This window comes from Gossypium raimondii, chromosome 3, assembly GCF_025698545.1.
Source record: "Gossypium raimondii isolate GPD5lz chromosome 3, ASM2569854v1, whole genome shotgun sequence".
In the NCBI taxonomy this organism is placed as follows: Eukaryota; Viridiplantae; Streptophyta; class Magnoliopsida; order Malvales; family Malvaceae; genus Gossypium; species Gossypium raimondii.
The window spans coordinates 38442817-38460409 of record NC_068567.1 but is presented as its reverse complement, the minus strand read 5'-3'; the positions used below and the strand labels follow the sequence as shown (position 1 = coordinate 38460409).

At 34.4% G+C, this 17593-nt stretch overlaps 4 protein-coding genes across 6 annotated transcripts; 3 read left to right on the top strand and 1 right to left on the bottom strand.

Moving 5' to 3' along the window:
• The first annotated feature begins 5974 nt into the window (after nt 1-5974).
• LOC105794214 (uncharacterized) lies at nt 5975-7722 on the top strand. The gene is made up of 2 exons (XM_012623268.2): nt 5975-6153; nt 6275-7722. The coding sequence occupies exon 2, from the start codon at nt 6378-6380 to the stop codon at nt 7416-7418; it is 1041 nt and encodes a 346-aa protein (XP_012478722.1). The 5' UTR covers nt 5975-6153; nt 6275-6377; the 3' UTR covers nt 7419-7722.
• Nucleotides 7723-9781: 2059 nt separating this feature from the next.
• LOC105794213 (uncharacterized) lies at nt 9782-10849 on the top strand. The gene is made up of 2 exons (XM_012623266.2): nt 9782-10486; nt 10591-10849. The coding sequence occupies exons 1-2, from the start codon at nt 9977-9979 to the stop codon at nt 10684-10686; spliced, it is 606 nt and encodes a 201-aa protein (XP_012478720.1). The 5' UTR covers nt 9782-9976; the 3' UTR covers nt 10687-10849.
• A 392-nt stretch (nt 10850-11241) lies between these two features.
• LOC105794211 (integrin-linked protein kinase 1) lies at nt 11242-15962 on the top strand. Of its 2 annotated transcripts, none has more exons than XM_012623263.2 (11): nt 11242-11793; nt 11886-11960; nt 13239-13355; nt 13523-13617; nt 13973-14093; nt 14207-14286; nt 14573-14632; nt 14910-15031; nt 15109-15194; nt 15285-15400; nt 15551-15686. In XM_012623263.2, exons 1-11 carry the CDS (start codon nt 11500-11502, stop codon nt 15552-15554), a joined length of 1170 nt encoding a protein of 389 aa, XP_012478717.1. In that variant the 5' UTR covers nt 11242-11499; the 3' UTR covers nt 15555-15686. The 2 variants fall into 2 exon arrangements, with proteins under 2 accessions (XP_012478717.1, XP_012478716.1); XM_012623262.2 differs by having other exon boundaries at nt 11244-11793; nt 15543-15962.
• A 148-nt stretch (nt 15963-16110) lies between these two features.
• LOC105794212 (transmembrane emp24 domain-containing protein p24delta9) lies at nt 16111-17282 on the bottom strand. Of its 2 annotated transcripts, none has more exons than XM_012623264.2 (3): nt 16617-17282; nt 16408-16487; nt 16111-16326 (listed from the first exon to the last, which is right to left on the bottom strand). In XM_012623264.2, the coding sequence occupies exons 1-3, from the start codon at nt 17034-17036 to the stop codon at nt 16182-16184; spliced, it is 645 nt and encodes a 214-aa protein (XP_012478718.1). In that variant the 5' UTR covers nt 17037-17282; the 3' UTR covers nt 16111-16181. The 2 variants fall into 2 exon arrangements, with proteins under 2 accessions (XP_012478718.1, XP_012478719.1); XM_012623265.2 differs by having other exon boundaries at nt 16408-16484; nt 16617-17270.
• Between the last annotated feature and the right edge of the window lie 311 nt (nt 17283-17593).

The following is a 17593-nucleotide window of genomic DNA, read 5'->3' as shown; positions in this document are numbered from 1 at the left end:
TTTACATTTAAAGTTTATTCATAAATGAATATAGGTGGAGTGGTAATAAACTTGTATTTTAATACTATTGAATTTGTGTTAAAATATTTACTTTTTATGTATTCTAATACTTGGTTTCCATCTTCTATATTAATATTGTCGAAACCATTTTTTTTTTTAAAAAACAAAAATTAGTTGTCGATGAAATTTTGGAGTCGCCACCAATCTTTTATTAAGGTGTGATTGGATCACCTAAAACGACTTTGGCCTACGAGTTTTTAGAAAAACGGGTTCGGGAGTCAGTTACGTTCGAGAAAGGATTAGCACCCTCGTAACGCCCAAAAATTGGTACTAAATTGATTAATTAATATCTTAACGTCGAGAGTTAAAAAATACGATCCTTAATTAAATTAAATTATTTATTAAGATTCTCTCATTTTGAAACAGAAAACATCACACCCAATGCGTTAGGGCACAATATTTTATTTCTTCAAGATGAGTTTGTCCCAAAGATTTGTGTGATAAAATTTAAAAGAATATTCAATTGTTTAAGATTTATGACGAAACCGCAGCCCAATACGTTAGGGCACAATTTCTCAACATCCCAAACATTGAATATTTCCTTTATTAATATATATATATATATTTTTTTAAAATCTTTGTCTTGAGAAATCAATACGTCACATCAATGTGTTAGGACACAACATATTAAATTCCCAACAACAAGCTTTTTCATTTTATTTTTGATCAAAGAGCAATTCTCGATTGTTAGATTTAACGAAGAAAATTGGAACCTAATACTTTAGGGCTCAATTTTCTTGAAAATTTTAAATACGAGTATTATCTCTATTTTGAAAAGTTTTATTTTTAAATTCGAGTAAAAAGATGACGTAATGTTATATTGAATGTATGTATAAATGTCACAATAACAAATACAACAATGGCATAGAAATAATATAAACAAATAAATAAATGAAATGAATATATAAAAAAACAATAATCCATGACATGCAAAATATCAAATGAATAAAAAATATAAATGTAAACACAATTAAGTAGCGAATAAAGAAAGCAAGCAAAATAAATAAAGAAAAGAAGGTATATAATATTCACATAGAAATTATGAAGATTAAAAATATACATATGATTTACAAATAAAATTTTGGGTTATAAAACTTATATATGCATTTATGAAAACAAAAAAATATAAATATATGCATATGCATATATACATAAATTATAAAATATGTGTTAAAAATATAAGTAGGTAGTTAATCATTTTGAAAATAAAATAAAAACCATAGATGTATACGTATGTATATATATAAATATAATGGAATATTCAAAAATATATATGCATATACACATAAAATATATTAAAATAATTAAATAATAACTACATTATCAAAATTAATTTAAAAAATATGAGTATATATATAAATATGAGAAAATATTAGTTTTAAAAAAATAAAATGTACATAAAAAATACATATATATAGATTTTTAAAAAATAATTACATATAAAAGTTACAAAAATAAAAATAAAAATAATTACATTATTAGAATTAATTAATTTTAAGAAAAAATATATAAAAAAACCTAAATTGAACTGCAATTAAAAAAATCTGGGGTAAATCCGTAAATAAATAAAGCCTAAAGGACCGTATCAAATGCGCGAATAATCATGGAGGGACTGCAAGGGCAATTTCCCCTTTTCCTCTAAACGACGTCGTTCCATAGGGACCAAATTGAAATTAAAAATAGATTAAAGGTGAATTTTAAAATAAAATAAACTTGATTGTAAAAATATTAAAAGGCGGAGGGGTAAAGGAGGGGCTAAAAGCTCAATTTACCCCTCCGCTCAAAAACACGCGGACCCTAGGCTGGGTCGGGTCAGCCTCCCCAAAACGACGCCGTTTTGGCACCTGGGGAGGCCAAGTGAAACGGCGTCATTTCACTAGGCTTATTTAAGCCAAAAAAACCTTCAAAATTTCATTTTTCTCCTCTTTTTTAAAAAAACCAAAACACTCTCAACCCTTCCCCTTTTCCTCCGGACGCCGGTCCAAAATCCGGCGAGGGAACCATCGCGCCGGCCACCGGCGACGGCGCCGCCGTATGCGGTGGCCGAAAAGCCGAAAACCTCAGATCCGGCCCTTTCAAAACCTCTAAAACCTATCTAGTCCCGAAATTGCCAAAATATTGATGGAAAGGGCCCAAATCTCAAGAAACCTTTCGGTTTCCGACCGTCTATCCTAAGAGATGACTTCTTCGCCCGTCCGCGGTGGTTGGGACTCGAATACAGGTTGTTTTACTTCCTTTTGTATTTATATTTATTTATATGCAAATAAAAAAACAAAAAAAAACAGTAAACTAAAGTAAAACAGAAAGAAAAAATATAGACCTTTGGATCGATTTTCTGCTTTCTCAGTATTGAGCTCTCTGTTTTTTATTTGCTGTGAAAATAATTGTTTTTCTTATTGACTTCAAATCCCCCGGTTACAATGTTTCGAGTTTGCTTTTATAGCAAACATGAAATAAGAAAAGTTAAGAAATCTTCTAATATCTCACTTGATATCTATTTGATTTGCAATCTTGATTTTCTTGCCATTTTTTGTTGTTTCTTGCTGTGCAGGTGAAGATCGCGTGGAGATTCTGCTTGTGTGGAAGATTTGGGTTGCGGCGGCTGAAGCTTACCTCAGAAACCCTAGGGTTTCTGCCACTGCTTTGGGCTACTGGATTTGGGCCTCTGTTTTTGTATTTTGGGACTTGTATTCTGGGCCAACTTGTTTTGTTCTGGACTTGTAAAGAACACTAGACTTTTCATTATTATTTTTGCTTATTAAGGGCCGGGTAAAATTTAGGTATCACAAACATAATTCTATATTTTCATATTATAATATTAAATAATTTATTTATATTTTAATTATAATATTTTTTCCTTAAAAATTGAGACCTTACCATTTATAATATTTGAAAACTAGAAAATTTTACCATAAGATTTTATATAATATTGATAATTTAAATATTATATAAAATTTAAATATAGTGCTTTCCTAATAGAATTTGCAATGAAACAGGGCATACTTAAAACTAGGCAAAAACATATTTAGATGATCGCTGCTCCGTCGACCAAGTTGTTGCATAAGAGAGTTCCATTTGAGTGGAATGCAAAGCACCGATAGAGTTTTGATCAGCTTAAGACAATTCTGATAGAGGCACCATTTTGACCAAGCTAGAGTCAGGTAAGGACTATCTAGTGTTCAATGATGCGTCCTTGAATGGACTTGGTTGCATTCTCATGCAGGAAGGTAAAGTAGTCGCTTATGCATTTAGGCAGCTTAAGTCGCATGAGCATAACTACTCTACCCATGATTTGGAGTTAGCAGTAGTGGTTTTCGCATTGAAGATTTGGAGGAACTATCTCTTTGGGGAGAAGTGTTATATCTATACCGACCACAAGAGTCTTAAGTATCTTCTCACCCAAAAGGAGCTAAATTTGAGGCAACGTAGATGGATCGAGCTGCTTAAGGACTATGATTGCGTTATTGACTACCATCCGAGTAAAGCTAATGTGGTGGCAGATGCATTGAGTCGTAAATTAGTGGCAGTGTTGCGAGAGATGTTTGCGAATTTGAGCTTGTTAGAGCACGGTGGTTTATTAGTTGAGCTTCAAGTTGAACCGATGTTGGTGCTAGAGGTAAAAGGGGCGCAGAAGTCCGATGATAGTTTGGTTGCTAGAGCAGATAGGGTGAGGCTAGGAGAAGCATCAGGCTTCAAATTACAAGATGGTAATGTATTGTATTTTAGAGGGCGACTTTGTGTTCCAACAAGTGAACTAAGGGATAAGATCCTTCGTGAGGCACATAGTAGTCCATTTACTATGCACCCAGGTAGTAACAAGATGTATCAGGAGCTTCGTCCATTTTATTGGTGGCCAAGGATGAAGAGAGATGTTTCAGAGTTTGTGACTCGATGATTAGCTTGTCAGCAGGTGAAGGCAGAGCATCAAGTTCCTCAGGTCTTCTTCAACCTATCCAGATTTCGCAGTGGAAATGAGACAGAGTCGCTATGGATTTTGTGACTAGGCTACCTATGTCTTGGTGCAGACAACGCAATTTGGGTAATCGTGGACAGATTGATGAAGACTGCACATTTCCTACCAGTGCGCATGGACTTCACTCTCGAGAAGTTGGCCAAATTGTATATTGGTGAGATAGTGAGGCTTCACGAGGTGCTGGCTTCGATTATTTCAAACAGATATCTGCGTTTCACTTCAAGATTTTGGAGAGCCCTTCATGAGGCATTGGGTACCTGCTTGCACTTCAATACAGCTTTTCATCCGCAAACTGATGGTCAGTTAGAGCGAGTCATTCAAATTTTCGAGGATATGCTTCATTGTTGTATCATTGAGTTTCATGGAGGTTGGAAGGAGCACCTTCCCTTGGTCGAGTTCGCATACAACAATAGTTATCAGTCTAGCATTCAGATGGCTCCTTTTGAGGCATTATATGGTCGTAAGTGCATTACTCCTTTGTGTTGGACAAAACTTAATGAGAGGAAGATTGTTGGTCAGGGAGACTGAGGATAAGGTTCTTGAACTTATTTGGCCCTTGCTTTTTTTTTTTGCACTCATTTGGGTACTTGAACTTTCAAAATGCATCAAAAAGGCCCTCAAACCTTTTCAAAAAAAATTGGGTTTAATTTTGTTGCACTCAAGTTTGGCAAGCGACAAAAGGCCCGGCCCGACGGCCCGCCCGAAATATGGGAGGGTTCAGGTAAAAATATAGGCCCGAAATATGAGTTTGGGCAAAAAACGAAGCCCGTTTAGAGAACGGGCCGGGCCTCGGACACCACTTTTTTGTCCCGGGCCCGGCCCGGCCCGAATATAATAAATATATATTTTAAATTTTTAAATTTTAAAATATTTTTAAAATACTTTTTTTATTTTTTTATTTTTAAAATAAATTTTTGGTGTTTATTAAAAAAATGGACCGGGCCGGGCTCGGGCTTAGGAATTTTTCTCGGGCCGAGCCTGGACAAAATTTCAGGCCCATATTTCAGGCCTGGCCGGGCCCAGGCCTAGGACGCGGGTCAAAAATTTTTTCTGGGCCCGGCCCATGAGCACCTCTAACTTGAACTATCAAAATGCCTCAAAAAGACCCTCAAACTTTTTTAAGAAAAACAATTAAGCCCCTGCTTTTATTAAAAATTAGAAAAAAAATTAAAAAAAATCTATAAAATCTATAAATTTTATTAAATTTTAATAAAAAATAAAATATTAAAAATTAAAAATTAGAAAAATATAAAATCGTAAAAATATAAAAAAAGTTATAAAATTTTATAAAATCTTAAAAAATTATAAAATATATAGAAATATAAAAAATTTATAAAATTTTATAAAGTCGTAAGAAAATTATACAAAATGTAAAGAAACATAAATTTCATAAAAAATTTTATAAAAATTATCGTACCAAAAGAAGCATTTTATAATTTTTCTATAACTTTTATTGATTTTATTCTTTATCATTTTTCACCATATGTCATCTTTGTGTTGTGATATGTGATGACTTTAATGGAAAAAATTAGAGGTCATTAAAATTTGTATGATTTTTATAAAATTTTACAATTTTATAAAAATATTTGATTTTTAATAAATTTTAATTTTTATATTTTATTAAAATTTAATACATTTTCTAAATTTATTGTTTTTCTATAATTTTTAATAAGTGCAGGGCTTAATTGCTTTTTGAAAATTTTAAGAATCTTTTTTATATATTTTAAAAGTTGAAATACCTAATTGAATAAAAAAATAATTAAAAACTTAATTTTTTTGAAAATTATTTTAATAAGGGAGTGATTTATTTATTTATATTTTTAAAAAAAGTTTTAGTGCTTCCTGTCGGCTTTGATTAAAAAAGAATCCGTCCGGTTGGCATCACAGCCTGATATAATATTGTTTCTTTGACGGTGCTTTTAGAAATTTACAGTCAATTTAAAATTAATTAATGCCTATCTTGTGCCTTTTGTCGCTTGCCAAACTGAGGTCCCTTCCTGGCTGTAACCGTCCAAATCCAAATCCTGTCGACAAATATTTCCAAATCTTGAAAAATCAGAAAGGCTCATTACAAGCTGTTACAGACTAAGGATCTTCGGCGCCATTGCATGCGAAAAATGGTAGCTAATTTTGTATAATCCTTCTCTTCTTTTATTTGACACTCGAGGATCTCCCTCCTATTTCACAATCTAATATTCAAGCTTTTACCTTCAATTTTGTGTTTTGGGGACTGCTCAGCAGTGAAAGAGTTGGATCTAGCTCTTTCAGATTTGATCTGCGCTTGTCTATCATTTCCAATGTTCATGTAGCTTCTCGGTTTGATATTTTCTGGGTATTGGATATAATGGAAATTTCTACCGTTACTTCTCCACGAATGAGGTCAGATCATCTAGAAAAGGAACGATTGAAGGAAACCCATCATGGTCAAAGTTTTGAGCTACAATCATCCCATGATGCTACTCATCCTAACCACCGATTCCATTCGACGAGTGTTTTAGAGATCTTAAGAGAAACTGTTAGGATTTTACGGTACAATTGTTCTGGTTTTATGATCATTTTAGCTTTGTTAATTTGCCCTGTATCTGCAGTCCTTATGTCTTCTAATTTGTTAGTTGGTGAATCCATTGTGAACACTCTAACTGTTAGACTTTTGTTAGTTGCTAAAACTAGTGGAGTTCCATTCAGACCTTTCATCAAACAGTCGTGCCAACATTTAGTTGAGACGGCTGTTTCCTCAGTAACATGCTTCCCTTTGCTCATTACATTTAGTTTGTTATCAAAGGCTGCTGTGGTTTATTGTGTACATTCTACTTATTTGAAGGAATCAGCTGATGTTTCCAAATTCTTTGTGATAATTCGAACGCTTTGGAGGCAGCTTGTTTCTTCCTATTTGTGGATGTGTATGGTAATTGTTGGTTGTGTGACAACTTTCATCATTTTTCTTCTTGTGGCATGTAGTGTACTCTCTGTTCTTGGGTTTTCACCTGATATAATTGTCTTTGCGATGATAATGGTTGGGCTCGTTTTTGCAATTGTTTTCGCCAACGTTGTTGTTGTCTGCGATATGGGGATTGTAATGTGTGTTTTGGAGGAAGTTTGGGGAGTACAAGCATTGGTTCGAGCCGGTGTCCTAATCAAGGGGCAGACTCAGGTTGGTCTGTTGATATTTCTTGTATCTACAATTGGATTGACATTTGTGGAGGGGTTGTTTAAACATAGGGTACAGACGTTGAGTTATGGAGACGGGTCTTCTAGGATCTGGGAGGGGCCTTTGTTGGTGATAATGTATTCGTTTGTGGTGCTTGTTCATTCCATGATGAATACAGTTTTCTATTTCAGTTGCAAATCGTACACTTCCGATGACCATCAATCAATGTTGTTCTGAATTTATGGGTGTTAAATGATATCATGTACATTGCTACGTGTAGATTCGGATATGGTTGCCAGTTCCATTCTTGGAGTACTAAAGGAGAGTTGTTGTGGTTGGTTCGGTAGAACTCCAACAAGCAGGGTTTTCAGCTCATGAGTGCTAAAGATGATCCTCTCAACCCTTCCAAAGACATTCATGGCTCAGGTGCATAAAGTTTCTTGTATTCTAAGAACAGACATGAAACAATTTGATTCTATCCTCGTACTTCCTTTTGTATTCCTTTTGTATTCATTAAGGGTGTGCTTGGTTGGGTGAAAAATTGGAGAGATGAGAAGAGGGAGTGAAAAAGTGAAAAGAAAATAAATTTTGAGCATGCTTGATTGAGAAAACAAGTGAGAGTAAAGAAAATAGAAGGGATGACCAATTTTCATCCTAATGCATAAAAATCATTTCTTTCAAATTGGAACGATGAAAGGAGAGAAAATAAGAAAAGTCTGTATGCTAGTTCAAAATTATGTATTTTTCAAATATTTTATTTTCTTTCCTTTCAATTTTTAACTCTACCAAGCAATTGATGGAAAGAAAATGTTCCATCTCTCTTACCAAGTATACCTATGAAAAAAACATTATGCTTTCCATCTTTCTAATTTTTTATCACTCTACTAAGCAAGGCTTAAGCTCTTGGCTGTTGATAAATTGGGGTATTGATGAAGATCACTCCTATAGTCGTAGCATGATGAGAAATATTAATTGATCTTGAGAATGAAATGGTGTGGAAAAGCATGTTTGTTGACTGATGAGGAAAGCATTAACATATGGTGTTTTTAATTCTTTTGTTTGCAGAAGAATCATATGAATCCAGAATCATACTTATGAATCTGTCATTGATAATTGCACTTAACCAATCTAGTCAACATTAGATTCCAACTCTTAACCTCCACAAATCCTGTTGTTATTTCCTGGAATTGTGTGACCTTTCACTAAAATTCAAAGAAATGTTTAATGACATAAGGAGGCTGGCACTTGTTTTTGAAGCAAGCTTAGTGGGTTTCAGGCTTGATCATGGTTCATTACTTCATTTACATCCTAGTATACACAAATAACATGTATATCCCCAGCACACATGCGAAAAGAACCAATGTCTGAAAACAATCACGCCTTAATCTGGAATTCAACAGGTAATAGAAGGGCTATTAATACCCGCATTTGCAGGAAAACGAATGGTGGATAGAGCTTAGAGCTTCTTCAGTGTAAAGAGTGCCACTGCAACAGCATGCATAAGAACAAGAGAAAATATCAGTGAATTGTGCACAATAGGCCAAAACTCCTCCCCCCCCCAGTCATCCTTAGCTACATATACAGTTATGATATTAAGAAATTTAACCCTCAATGTTTACGTACTTTATCAATTTAATCTTGATTTAACAAATTTAGCTCACAAGATTTATACATGTCAATTTAGTCCTAATTCTAAAAATTATTAAATATTAAATATATATATATAAATTAAGCTCAAACACATATATAACTATAAAAATTTAGAAAATTGATACGAAAGACTATCGTTTAAATTCAATTTAAATTTTTTTCCAAATTTTCATTTCATTGATTTATTTTTGCTCCCCATTTTCAAGAACTCAAAAGTCCTTTCAATTCAAATCTCAATTTCTTCATTTTACAACCAATATTTTATTAAATTCATTTCTGAAATAGTTTATTTCTTTTCAAAGTTTCAATTGTCGATTCAAATCTTTCATTTTTTACTTCTCCTTTCCTACCCAAAACCAAAAATCAATTATTTGAGCAAGAAAAAGCAAAACAATATATGGTCATAAAAGATCAATGAAGTTGGTGTGGCTTTCATATCTCAACCACATTTTTATTTTCATTGATTGTAAAAGTAATAGATTCATCAAAGTAGATGTCAGATCTCCACATTTTTAAATGCATGCTTAAACCCAACAGTATAGTACTCAAGCTATGTAAATATGATATTTTTGAATTTTAATAAACAAAGATTTACTCTCTACAAAATTAACAGATTGTATAAATGGTGAGGTTAAATTTATTGAATTTTTAAAATTAGGACTTAAGACAAAATATGTGACATCTAAAGTTAAAATTTATTATTATAGTAATCAAAATATTAAACGCGTAGTTTGTGAGATGATATTGGAGATGTGTTTTTTATACCAAAAAGTAGCTCTCTAGAGTATAATAATCCGGTAATACATATATTTGGTTATAATCATGTTAAAATGATCAGATTCATAAAGGGTGATTGATGAAAGGAGATTTGGCCCACAATATCCTGAAACTCGAAGCAAATGAAAGACCCAAAACGCACCTCCTTTATACATTGATTGAAGTGGAGTGGACATGAAATACAATAATCCAATCCATTCTGACATTGTCAAACCTCCAGATATTTCTTTCTTTTTTAAGTTTCTAACTTACATCTACTCCTTCGCAAAGCCAGATATTTACCCATAGCTCAACGCTACAGACCATGTGTGAATATACGAAGAGAACCTAAAGTTGTGCTCCCTTTGATACCAATCCCGAGAGATAACATGGATGAAGGCGAGTCATCGGATGGGTTAAGTGAGTGGGAGCTAATCCAGGCCCCACCATATTCAACTCCTCTCATCACACCATTAGCGGAACAACACATGGTAGCTACTGCTACCACCAAAGACAACAGCCCCCAACATCAACATCACTTATCTGTCTTACCCCCAAGTCGCCATGATGGCTTAGAAGAAGAAGAAGAAGAAGAAGAAGAAGAAGAAGAAGAAGTGAATTCTTCGGCGACCTCTTGGTCGATGATCCAAGGGGATGGAGAAAATTCATGGCCTTTGAAGAATACAAGTGCCATCGGTAAAATCCTGACTAATGGGGCTTTAAAACTTGCTGCTAGAGTTGGATATTATGTGGGATTCGGATGGGGGGTTTGGTCAGGTAATATAGTCGTGGCAACTATGTTGCTGTCATTTTTGTATGCCAAAGCTAGGGTGTGGGGTGGCAGAGTGAAGGAGGTGAAGAAGGATCCATTGATACGTATGATTCAAGAGAAAGACCAGGTCTTGATTACATCTGCTTAATTTCTTCTTCAAAACTCAAAAGTTTCTCAAATTGGCTTAAACTACATATATATGATGCTTATGATATTAATTTGATGTTGCAGAAGATGAAGCAGCTGTTGTTTCAGATCGGTGAAATGAATGAGATATTATTATCAGCAGGAAGACGCAGGGTTCCAGTGGTTCGACTCAGCTGCTGATCTTCAGGGAATCAGTTTTAGTTGTGCTGTATTTTGTCAGCTTATGAATACCAGATAAAGTTTATACATATGTATGAGCAACATACCAATTTACTACACCTTATGTATACAGTTAGACAACACTCCTACTTTTTGTTGATGTTATAAATATCTTTTCTCTTAAGTATTTGTCGCTGCAACCAATCAATAACGAGGGCTAAAGATAAAGTTGCATTTCAGCATGTAAACTATAAAAATAGTAATGTTAGGTTTTAGTCAATTATGTTATTATTTTGTTACGAAGTGGTAACTCTACCGTTAAACTCTGTTACCTCTCTAACGGCAGTCTTACATGGCAGTTCAAATAGGTTTTAAATACTAACTTGGATGTCCAGTTGCTAGAATGAAAATAAGTTTTAATTAAATAAATTTAATTTGAATTGACACGTAGGACCGCCGTTAGGAAGGTAATGGAACTTAATGGTAAAATGACCATTTCGTAACAAAACGATAACGTAAGTGACTAAAACGAAATATTTTAAACATAAATAACTAAAATATAATTTAAAGCAAATAAAATTGATGCTTTTATAATTTACCTTTACTGAAAATGCGCGAAAACGTTACTTCTTACTTTATTTTCTAAAATAAAAAAGGACTGGAAATACATGTTCTTCGGAATAAATTGAAGGAGAGAATATGGAGAGAGAAAGAATCTTTTCGGTTGAAAAAGTAAAACGGAATAACGGATGAAACAAATATTTTAATTTTGCATTTCATTTGGAATCCGACGAACACTCCTCCCTTCATACAGAAAAAGAAGAAACAAAAGCGATGAGCTCAAGCAAATCCGGCGGAGAACCGTCGGCGCGGGGATCGACCTCTTCGGACAGGCAAAAGGAGAAGGCCAGACTGAGCCGGACTTCGCAGATCTTATGGCATGCTCATCAGAATGACGCCTCCGCTGTACGCAAGCTTCTCCAGGAGGATCGGTCTTTGGTCAATGCTAGGGACTACGACAACCGTACGCCTCTCCACGTCGCTTCGCTCCATGGTTGGATCGACGTCGCCACTTGCCTCCTCGAGTTTGGCGCCGACGTCAACTCCCAAGATCGGTGGAGGAATACGGTGCCTGCCTCTTCTTTCGTCTTCGCTTTCACTCTTTCTTTTTCTTTCTTTGGATTTAACTTTAAATTTGTTTTTCTTTTTGGTGATTGAAGCCATTAGCCGATGCAGAAGGAGCTAAGAAACATAAAATGATCGAACTATTAAAATCATATGGTGGATTATCTTATGTAAGTTTAGCCTTTTACTTGCCACATTTTTCCTTTGTTCGAGGTGTTTTTAACTATGCTTTCAATAGTTGATCTAAAATGAGAGGAATTCTTAAAATGCCTATTCTTTTAATTGCTTTTCTTCTTTGTAATAATAGTCAGCTATAACAGTACGATGTATACATAGTTGTGGGAAATGGAACTTGAATGCAAGCTTTCCGTGATCATATTTGGCCAGACTAGTGATGCAACGGGCTGGGCGAGTTGGATTTTTTCCCCCAGCCCGACTCTGACCCGATACTCTATCGTCATGCTCCGGTTACGACTCAATGCTGACTTATAAAAATTCAATCCGTCCCAAATTCGAACCCCGATAATTAATTGTATATCTGACTCCAACTCGATCCAATCATACTTAAGTTTAAATTTTTTAATTTAAAATTGTTATTAATTAAATTAAAAAATATATATTTTTAAAAATTATGCTTAGGATGAATAAGTAAAAAGATATATATATATTACATCATAGAAAAAAACCGAAAAGGAGACGGAGACTTGAAAAAATAAACTAAAATGAGAAGAAAAAAAATTAGTGTGAAATGGAAGTAAAGGTGATAAAATGATGTTGGTAGTGATCAAATTTAAAGTTTTTTTAACTTAATTAATATTAAATATATATAAGGTAATTTCGTAAATATATCGAGTCAGACGAATTCACGCTAAACCTGATCACAGTCTGACCATCCTCTAAAGCTAACTTTACCTGCCTTGCCTCAAAACCTGATTTCAAGAGAAAAAAAAAACCCGACCCTATTGAGTCTGATCGGCTCGGAATTCGTTGGTTTTTGGTTTTTATTACCATCCCTAGGCCAGACCTCTACAGATTACTAACATAAACAAGTAATGTGTTTTCCTTTTTCATGCTTGGATATGCTGACTCAAAAGTCAAAACTGTGGATGGCCTATAATTTTCCATTGATTTCATTTTGCTAATGTTGTCAAAGCTTTATCATATTAGAGATGGCTGCTTGATCCGAATGTTGTGTGTTTCCCTTTCCATACGCATTGATGATGTAACTATGCGTCCCTCTCTCTCTCTCGTGCAGTAATTCATGAACAATTTCCTTAAGATGTCAAATGCTCACTAATTATAGGCTCTTATGGCTTGCTCATCATCTCATGTGATCTGATTGACGCGGGAGCTAGATAAACAAGTTTAATTGATGGAAAACCTTTTAGACATGTTAACTTGTATTTTAACTGCTTTTGGGTTAAAAGTTGAAGTTCTCTTTGTTTCAGGGACAAAATGGAAGCCATTTTGAGCCAAAGCCAGTTCCACCTCCTCTACCTAACAAGTGTGACTGGGAAGTTGACCCTTCTGAGCTGGACTTTTCAAATTCAAATATCATAGGGAAGGTGTGATCTCAATTTTTAAACATTTCTAACTTTCAATCTATCAGTTTTGAACTTGAATTCATATATAAGCTGCTCAAGTTCTGGTTATCAGCAATTCAGCATGCAAGTACCTCGTCTATTTTCCTAATACAATGTGTGCTTTCACTAATTATATCTCACACTTTCAGGGGTCATTTGGTGAGATTTTAAGGGCCAGTTGGCGAGGAACACCTGTAGCTGTCAAACGCATTCTTCCATCACTTTCAGATGACAGACTGGTGATGTAAGCCCACAATGTTTTGAATGTATCTCTATAGTTTTCTTCCAAGGATCTTTCCCACGAATGTTTTCTTTCTTTGATGTTGTCATATGCAGAAAATTATGTGCTTATTGACTGACAATGAATGTTGACCTAAGAGAAAAAACAGAACTGACATGAATTCACCCAAAATGTCATGAAACATTTTCTTTAATGATTCATGCCTCTCCTCGTGGTAATTAGCTTCAATTTTGAAAGCTGCTTCCACATTTCTACTGGTTTATCTGATGCTTGTTATTGCTGTGATCAATTCCCTCTCTATCCTTTATTCTTTTATTGATTCTGCAACTCGTTGTGTGTTTCTGCTGTGCTAGTGCAGTCAGGATTTCCGGCATGAAGTGAATTTGCTCGTAAAGCTCCGCCATCCAAATGTAGTTCAATTCCTCGGAGCTGTCACTGACAAGAAGCCTCTTATGTTAATTACTGAATATTTAAGAGGGGTACGCGAATGCATTTATGTTCTCGTTCTAAATAGTTTAGTTCTCTCTGTAGAAATTCTAAATAGAAATCTAAGTTTTACTTTAATTACTTATCATATTCCATGCTATTACAGGGTGATCTTCATCAGTATCTCAAGGAAAAGAATGGACTCAATTCATCAGCAGCCATCAACTTCGCATTGGACATTGCTAGGTTTGTAGGAAAGCTTGTGAAGATATATGGTCCGTGCAGCTCTATATGTGATGTTCTTGACATCTAAGTAAAACTTGAGGGAAAAAATGAGATAATATGTAATAGCGTAGCATAAATCTTGTTTCATTTCTTAATTAAGATAAAATCATTTATTTTCTTTGGTTTTGAACGACTTCCCTTCCTTTTGATGTACAGAATATGTGTTTGCTATGTGACTGGCTGGATTAATTTTCTCACATTTGTATGCCTACTTTACTAATCTGGATTTATAATTTTTTTTCTGAAGGGGTATGGCTTATCTTCACAATGAGCCAAATGTCATAATTCATCGAGATCTAAAACCAAGGTGAGTCGGTTTCTCTTTCAGTTCTGCTCTGGAACTCTTCTGTTTTTGTTCTACTATGACTACCTATTGGTTCAAATATCTAAGATTTGATTGACTGCGAGCTTATGTTGTGGAAATTCCTTTTCGAATTTTGAATGCTTAAAGAAGTTTGGCCCTTTTTCTGAAAGCACAAACTATTTTCCCTAATTCTCTAGTTGCTTTGTTTCCTTTTCGCTTCCACGATTAATGTTTAAAATACGTTCTTTTTTTCGTGTTAAAATTTACTTCTTTTTATCAGGAACGTGCTTCTGGTAAACTCCAGCGCAGACCATTTGAAAGTTGGAGACTTTGGACTGAGCAAGCTCATCAAGGTTCAAAATTCTCATGATGTCTACAAAATGACAGGCGAAACAGGGAGTTGTGAGTCTCTTAAAGATTTCCTTTGGATATAATATGATTCTCAGATACTTAACTTTCTTGACTTGGAACTGGAATAGATCGTTATATGGCTCCTGAAGTTTTCAAGCACCGGAAATATGACAAAAAGGTTGATGTTTTCTCTTTTGCGATGATACTTTATGAGGTAATCTTCTTCCTCTCTCAAAATGGTGTTGATCATGCAATGCAATGTTCGAGTCTACTTCCGATACATGATAATTCCTACTTGGAGCAGATGATTGAAGGAGAACCACCATTCTCAAATCATGAGCCTTATGAAGCAGCAAAGTTAGTGGCAGAGGGTCACCGGCCTAATTTTCGTTCAAAGTCATTTCTCCCTGAGCTGAGAGAGTAAGCCATCTATTTTCAAAGATGTTTATTAGTTAATGTTAATAAAGTTTCTTAACTGAATTTGATTTTATATAAAAACAAACAATTGGAGTGATGGGCTTGGAGAATGGGGTGGTTGTTGATTGTTGAACATTTGTTATAGCTTAACAGGTAAGTGCTGGGCTTCTGACATGAACCAAAGACCTTCTTTCTTGGAAATTCTCAAGAGGCTTGAAAAGATAAAGGGAAATGCACCCAGCGATAGTCATTGGAATATATTCGGTTCATGATAAAATCCCCTTTCCAGCTCGCCCATTTGTGTAGATAATGGTATTATAAAGTAGATTTTTCCATGACTGGATTACCTCTGTCCTTTCCAATTCAATCACGAAAGTAGGTCTGTGAAGCAAGTGAACCAAGGAGGTCTCCAGCATTGACAGTACATAAAATGTTTCATCATCTTAACAGGGTTGTATTTTGCATCCTTCAATTGCATCCCTTTTAGTCTTTTTACTGATATTGTTTTATTCTTTGTATATGGTGAATTTCATTACTTGTTTTGCAAGGGATAACTTTTGAATCATTGCCACTTCTTTTATAGCTCTTAGGTGTCAACTATGAGCATGATACATATATTACTTGTATAAGTATTAGATTGCGTGTTTCAGTACCCTGTCCCAAAGTTATCATCGAGGGAGAGCATTTTAGATTATTAACATGAGACCTAGAAATTACATTGTCAAACAAAGTAGCTAATAATAATTAGAAGGAAAAAATAGGGATGTTGGGTAACACAGTCAAATCAAATAAGCTTATTTTCTTGGAAGAAGGATTTTAGGTACCAAAATTGTAATCCTGCAACTGAGAAGCCAAAACAAAGTGAGACGAAGGACAACCACATCATTTTGGAGATAGTCTCTTGATTTAGCTGCTGCATTTCTTTTTCTCTGAAGGGAAGCCAAATAGGGTGGGCAAAGAAATTAAGATTCATTAAAGAGGGGAAAAAAGTGAGAAAGACGTTACCCTACCTTGCCCGGAAATAAAACATTTCTTCATGAATGGAATTAATAGTGTGGTACAACTGCTCCAGCTCCACTTTCATGGCCTGCTATTCACAAAACAACCACAAAGCCTTGGGTGCATTATAAAAAGCATGAACAAATATATATAGCACGCAGGCTTATGTTTGTGCCGGTTTTGTTGTTTCCTAATATCATGAATAAATGAAGAGACTTACATCGACATGGCCTTTCTTGGCAACATTAAACCAGTCCTTAAACTGAACACCTGTCCTCCAATCAAAATCAATGGTCAAGTTAATCAGAGGCCAATGCTCCGGTGCCGAAAAGCAAGCCATGTAATTTCCCTGCTCCATCGCCGTAAATACAAACTGCCCTTTCTCTACTTTCTCCGCCCACTGAAAAATATGGCCATGCGACGACGTTACCTTGACGTTCAACTTGTGAGAATCAGGCAATAGTTGATGACGGTCCTGGTTGGGATTGATAACTTGGTACTTCCCCACCGTCATTGAATTGCTTTTCATGTCTTCCGAGATGCATTTAATCTTTCCCGATTGTATGTCGAACCGTAATGATTGGGATGAAGGGACCAACAACACCCCCACTACCAATACCATCCATCCTATCATCATCATAGCCAACGCCTCAACTCCAACTACGGTACTCACAATTATGCACCGAGTTTCTTAGGTGTTTTTTTTTAAGGAAAAATAAAATGAAACCATATCACCTATATTAGATAATTCTTAATTTTTTATCAAAAAGCTATAAATTAAATAATTTATTTATTTCTTATTTTAAATTTACAAGATTATACCTATTTAAATTTTAAATTTGAGTTGTTTATCTAGATTTTAACTTCTACTAAAAGATTTCTATGAAGGAGTAAAATATTTTTAAAAAAATAATATTTGATTATGATTTGATTTTTTTAAAATAATTCAGTATCCTCTTGAAGAAGTGAGTAAGGTTCACCCATGAACCAAAATTTAAACCTTGATATTCATTATATTATGATTAACTACTTAAAAATGTAGTTTTGACATTTAAAATTAACCTTTTGTCATCCTTAAATTTCCTCCTAATAATTTATTTTTGTTATCTTTTACATATTATCTAATCATATATTATATATATAAATAAATAAAATAAGGGTAAACTATCAAAATAGTCACTTTTGTTTGTCTCAGGT

Excerpts from the sequence above, each read along its gene's own strand:
- LOC105794214 (XM_012623268.2), top strand. The coding sequence starts at position 6,378 with ATGGAAATTTCTACCGTTACTTCTCCACGAATGAGGTCAGATCATCTA.
- LOC105794213 (XM_012623266.2), top strand. The coding sequence starts at position 9,977 with ATGGATGAAGGCGAGTCATCGGATGGGTTAAGTGAGTGGGAGCTAATC. Across the intron at positions 10,487-10,590 it reads TGATTCAAGAGAAAGACCAG|AAGATGAAGCAGCTGTTGTT; the intron begins GTCTTGATTACA and ends TTGATGTTGCAG.
- LOC105794211 (XM_012623262.2), top strand. The coding sequence starts at position 11,500 with ATGAGCTCAAGCAAATCCGGCGGAGAACCGTCGGCGCGGGGATCGACC. Across the intron at positions 11,961-13,238 it reads CATATGGTGGATTATCTTAT|GGACAAAATGGAAGCCATTT; the intron begins GTAAGTTTAGCC and ends TCTTTGTTTCAG. Across the intron at positions 13,356-13,522 it reads ATTCAAATATCATAGGGAAG|GGGTCATTTGGTGAGATTTT; the intron begins GTGTGATCTCAA and ends TCACACTTTCAG.
- LOC105794212 (XM_012623264.2), bottom strand. The coding sequence starts at position 17,036 with ATGATGATGATAGGATGGATGGTATTGGTAGTGGGGGTGTTGTTGGTC. Across the intron at positions 16,488-16,616 it reads CCAAGAAAGGCCATGTCGAT|CAGGCCATGAAAGTGGAGCT; the intron begins GTAAGTCTCTTC and ends TTTTGTGAATAG. Across the intron at positions 16,327-16,407 it reads ATGTTTTATTTCCGGGCAAG|AGAAAAAGAAATGCAGCAGC; the intron begins GTAGGGTAACGT and ends GCTTCCCTTCAG.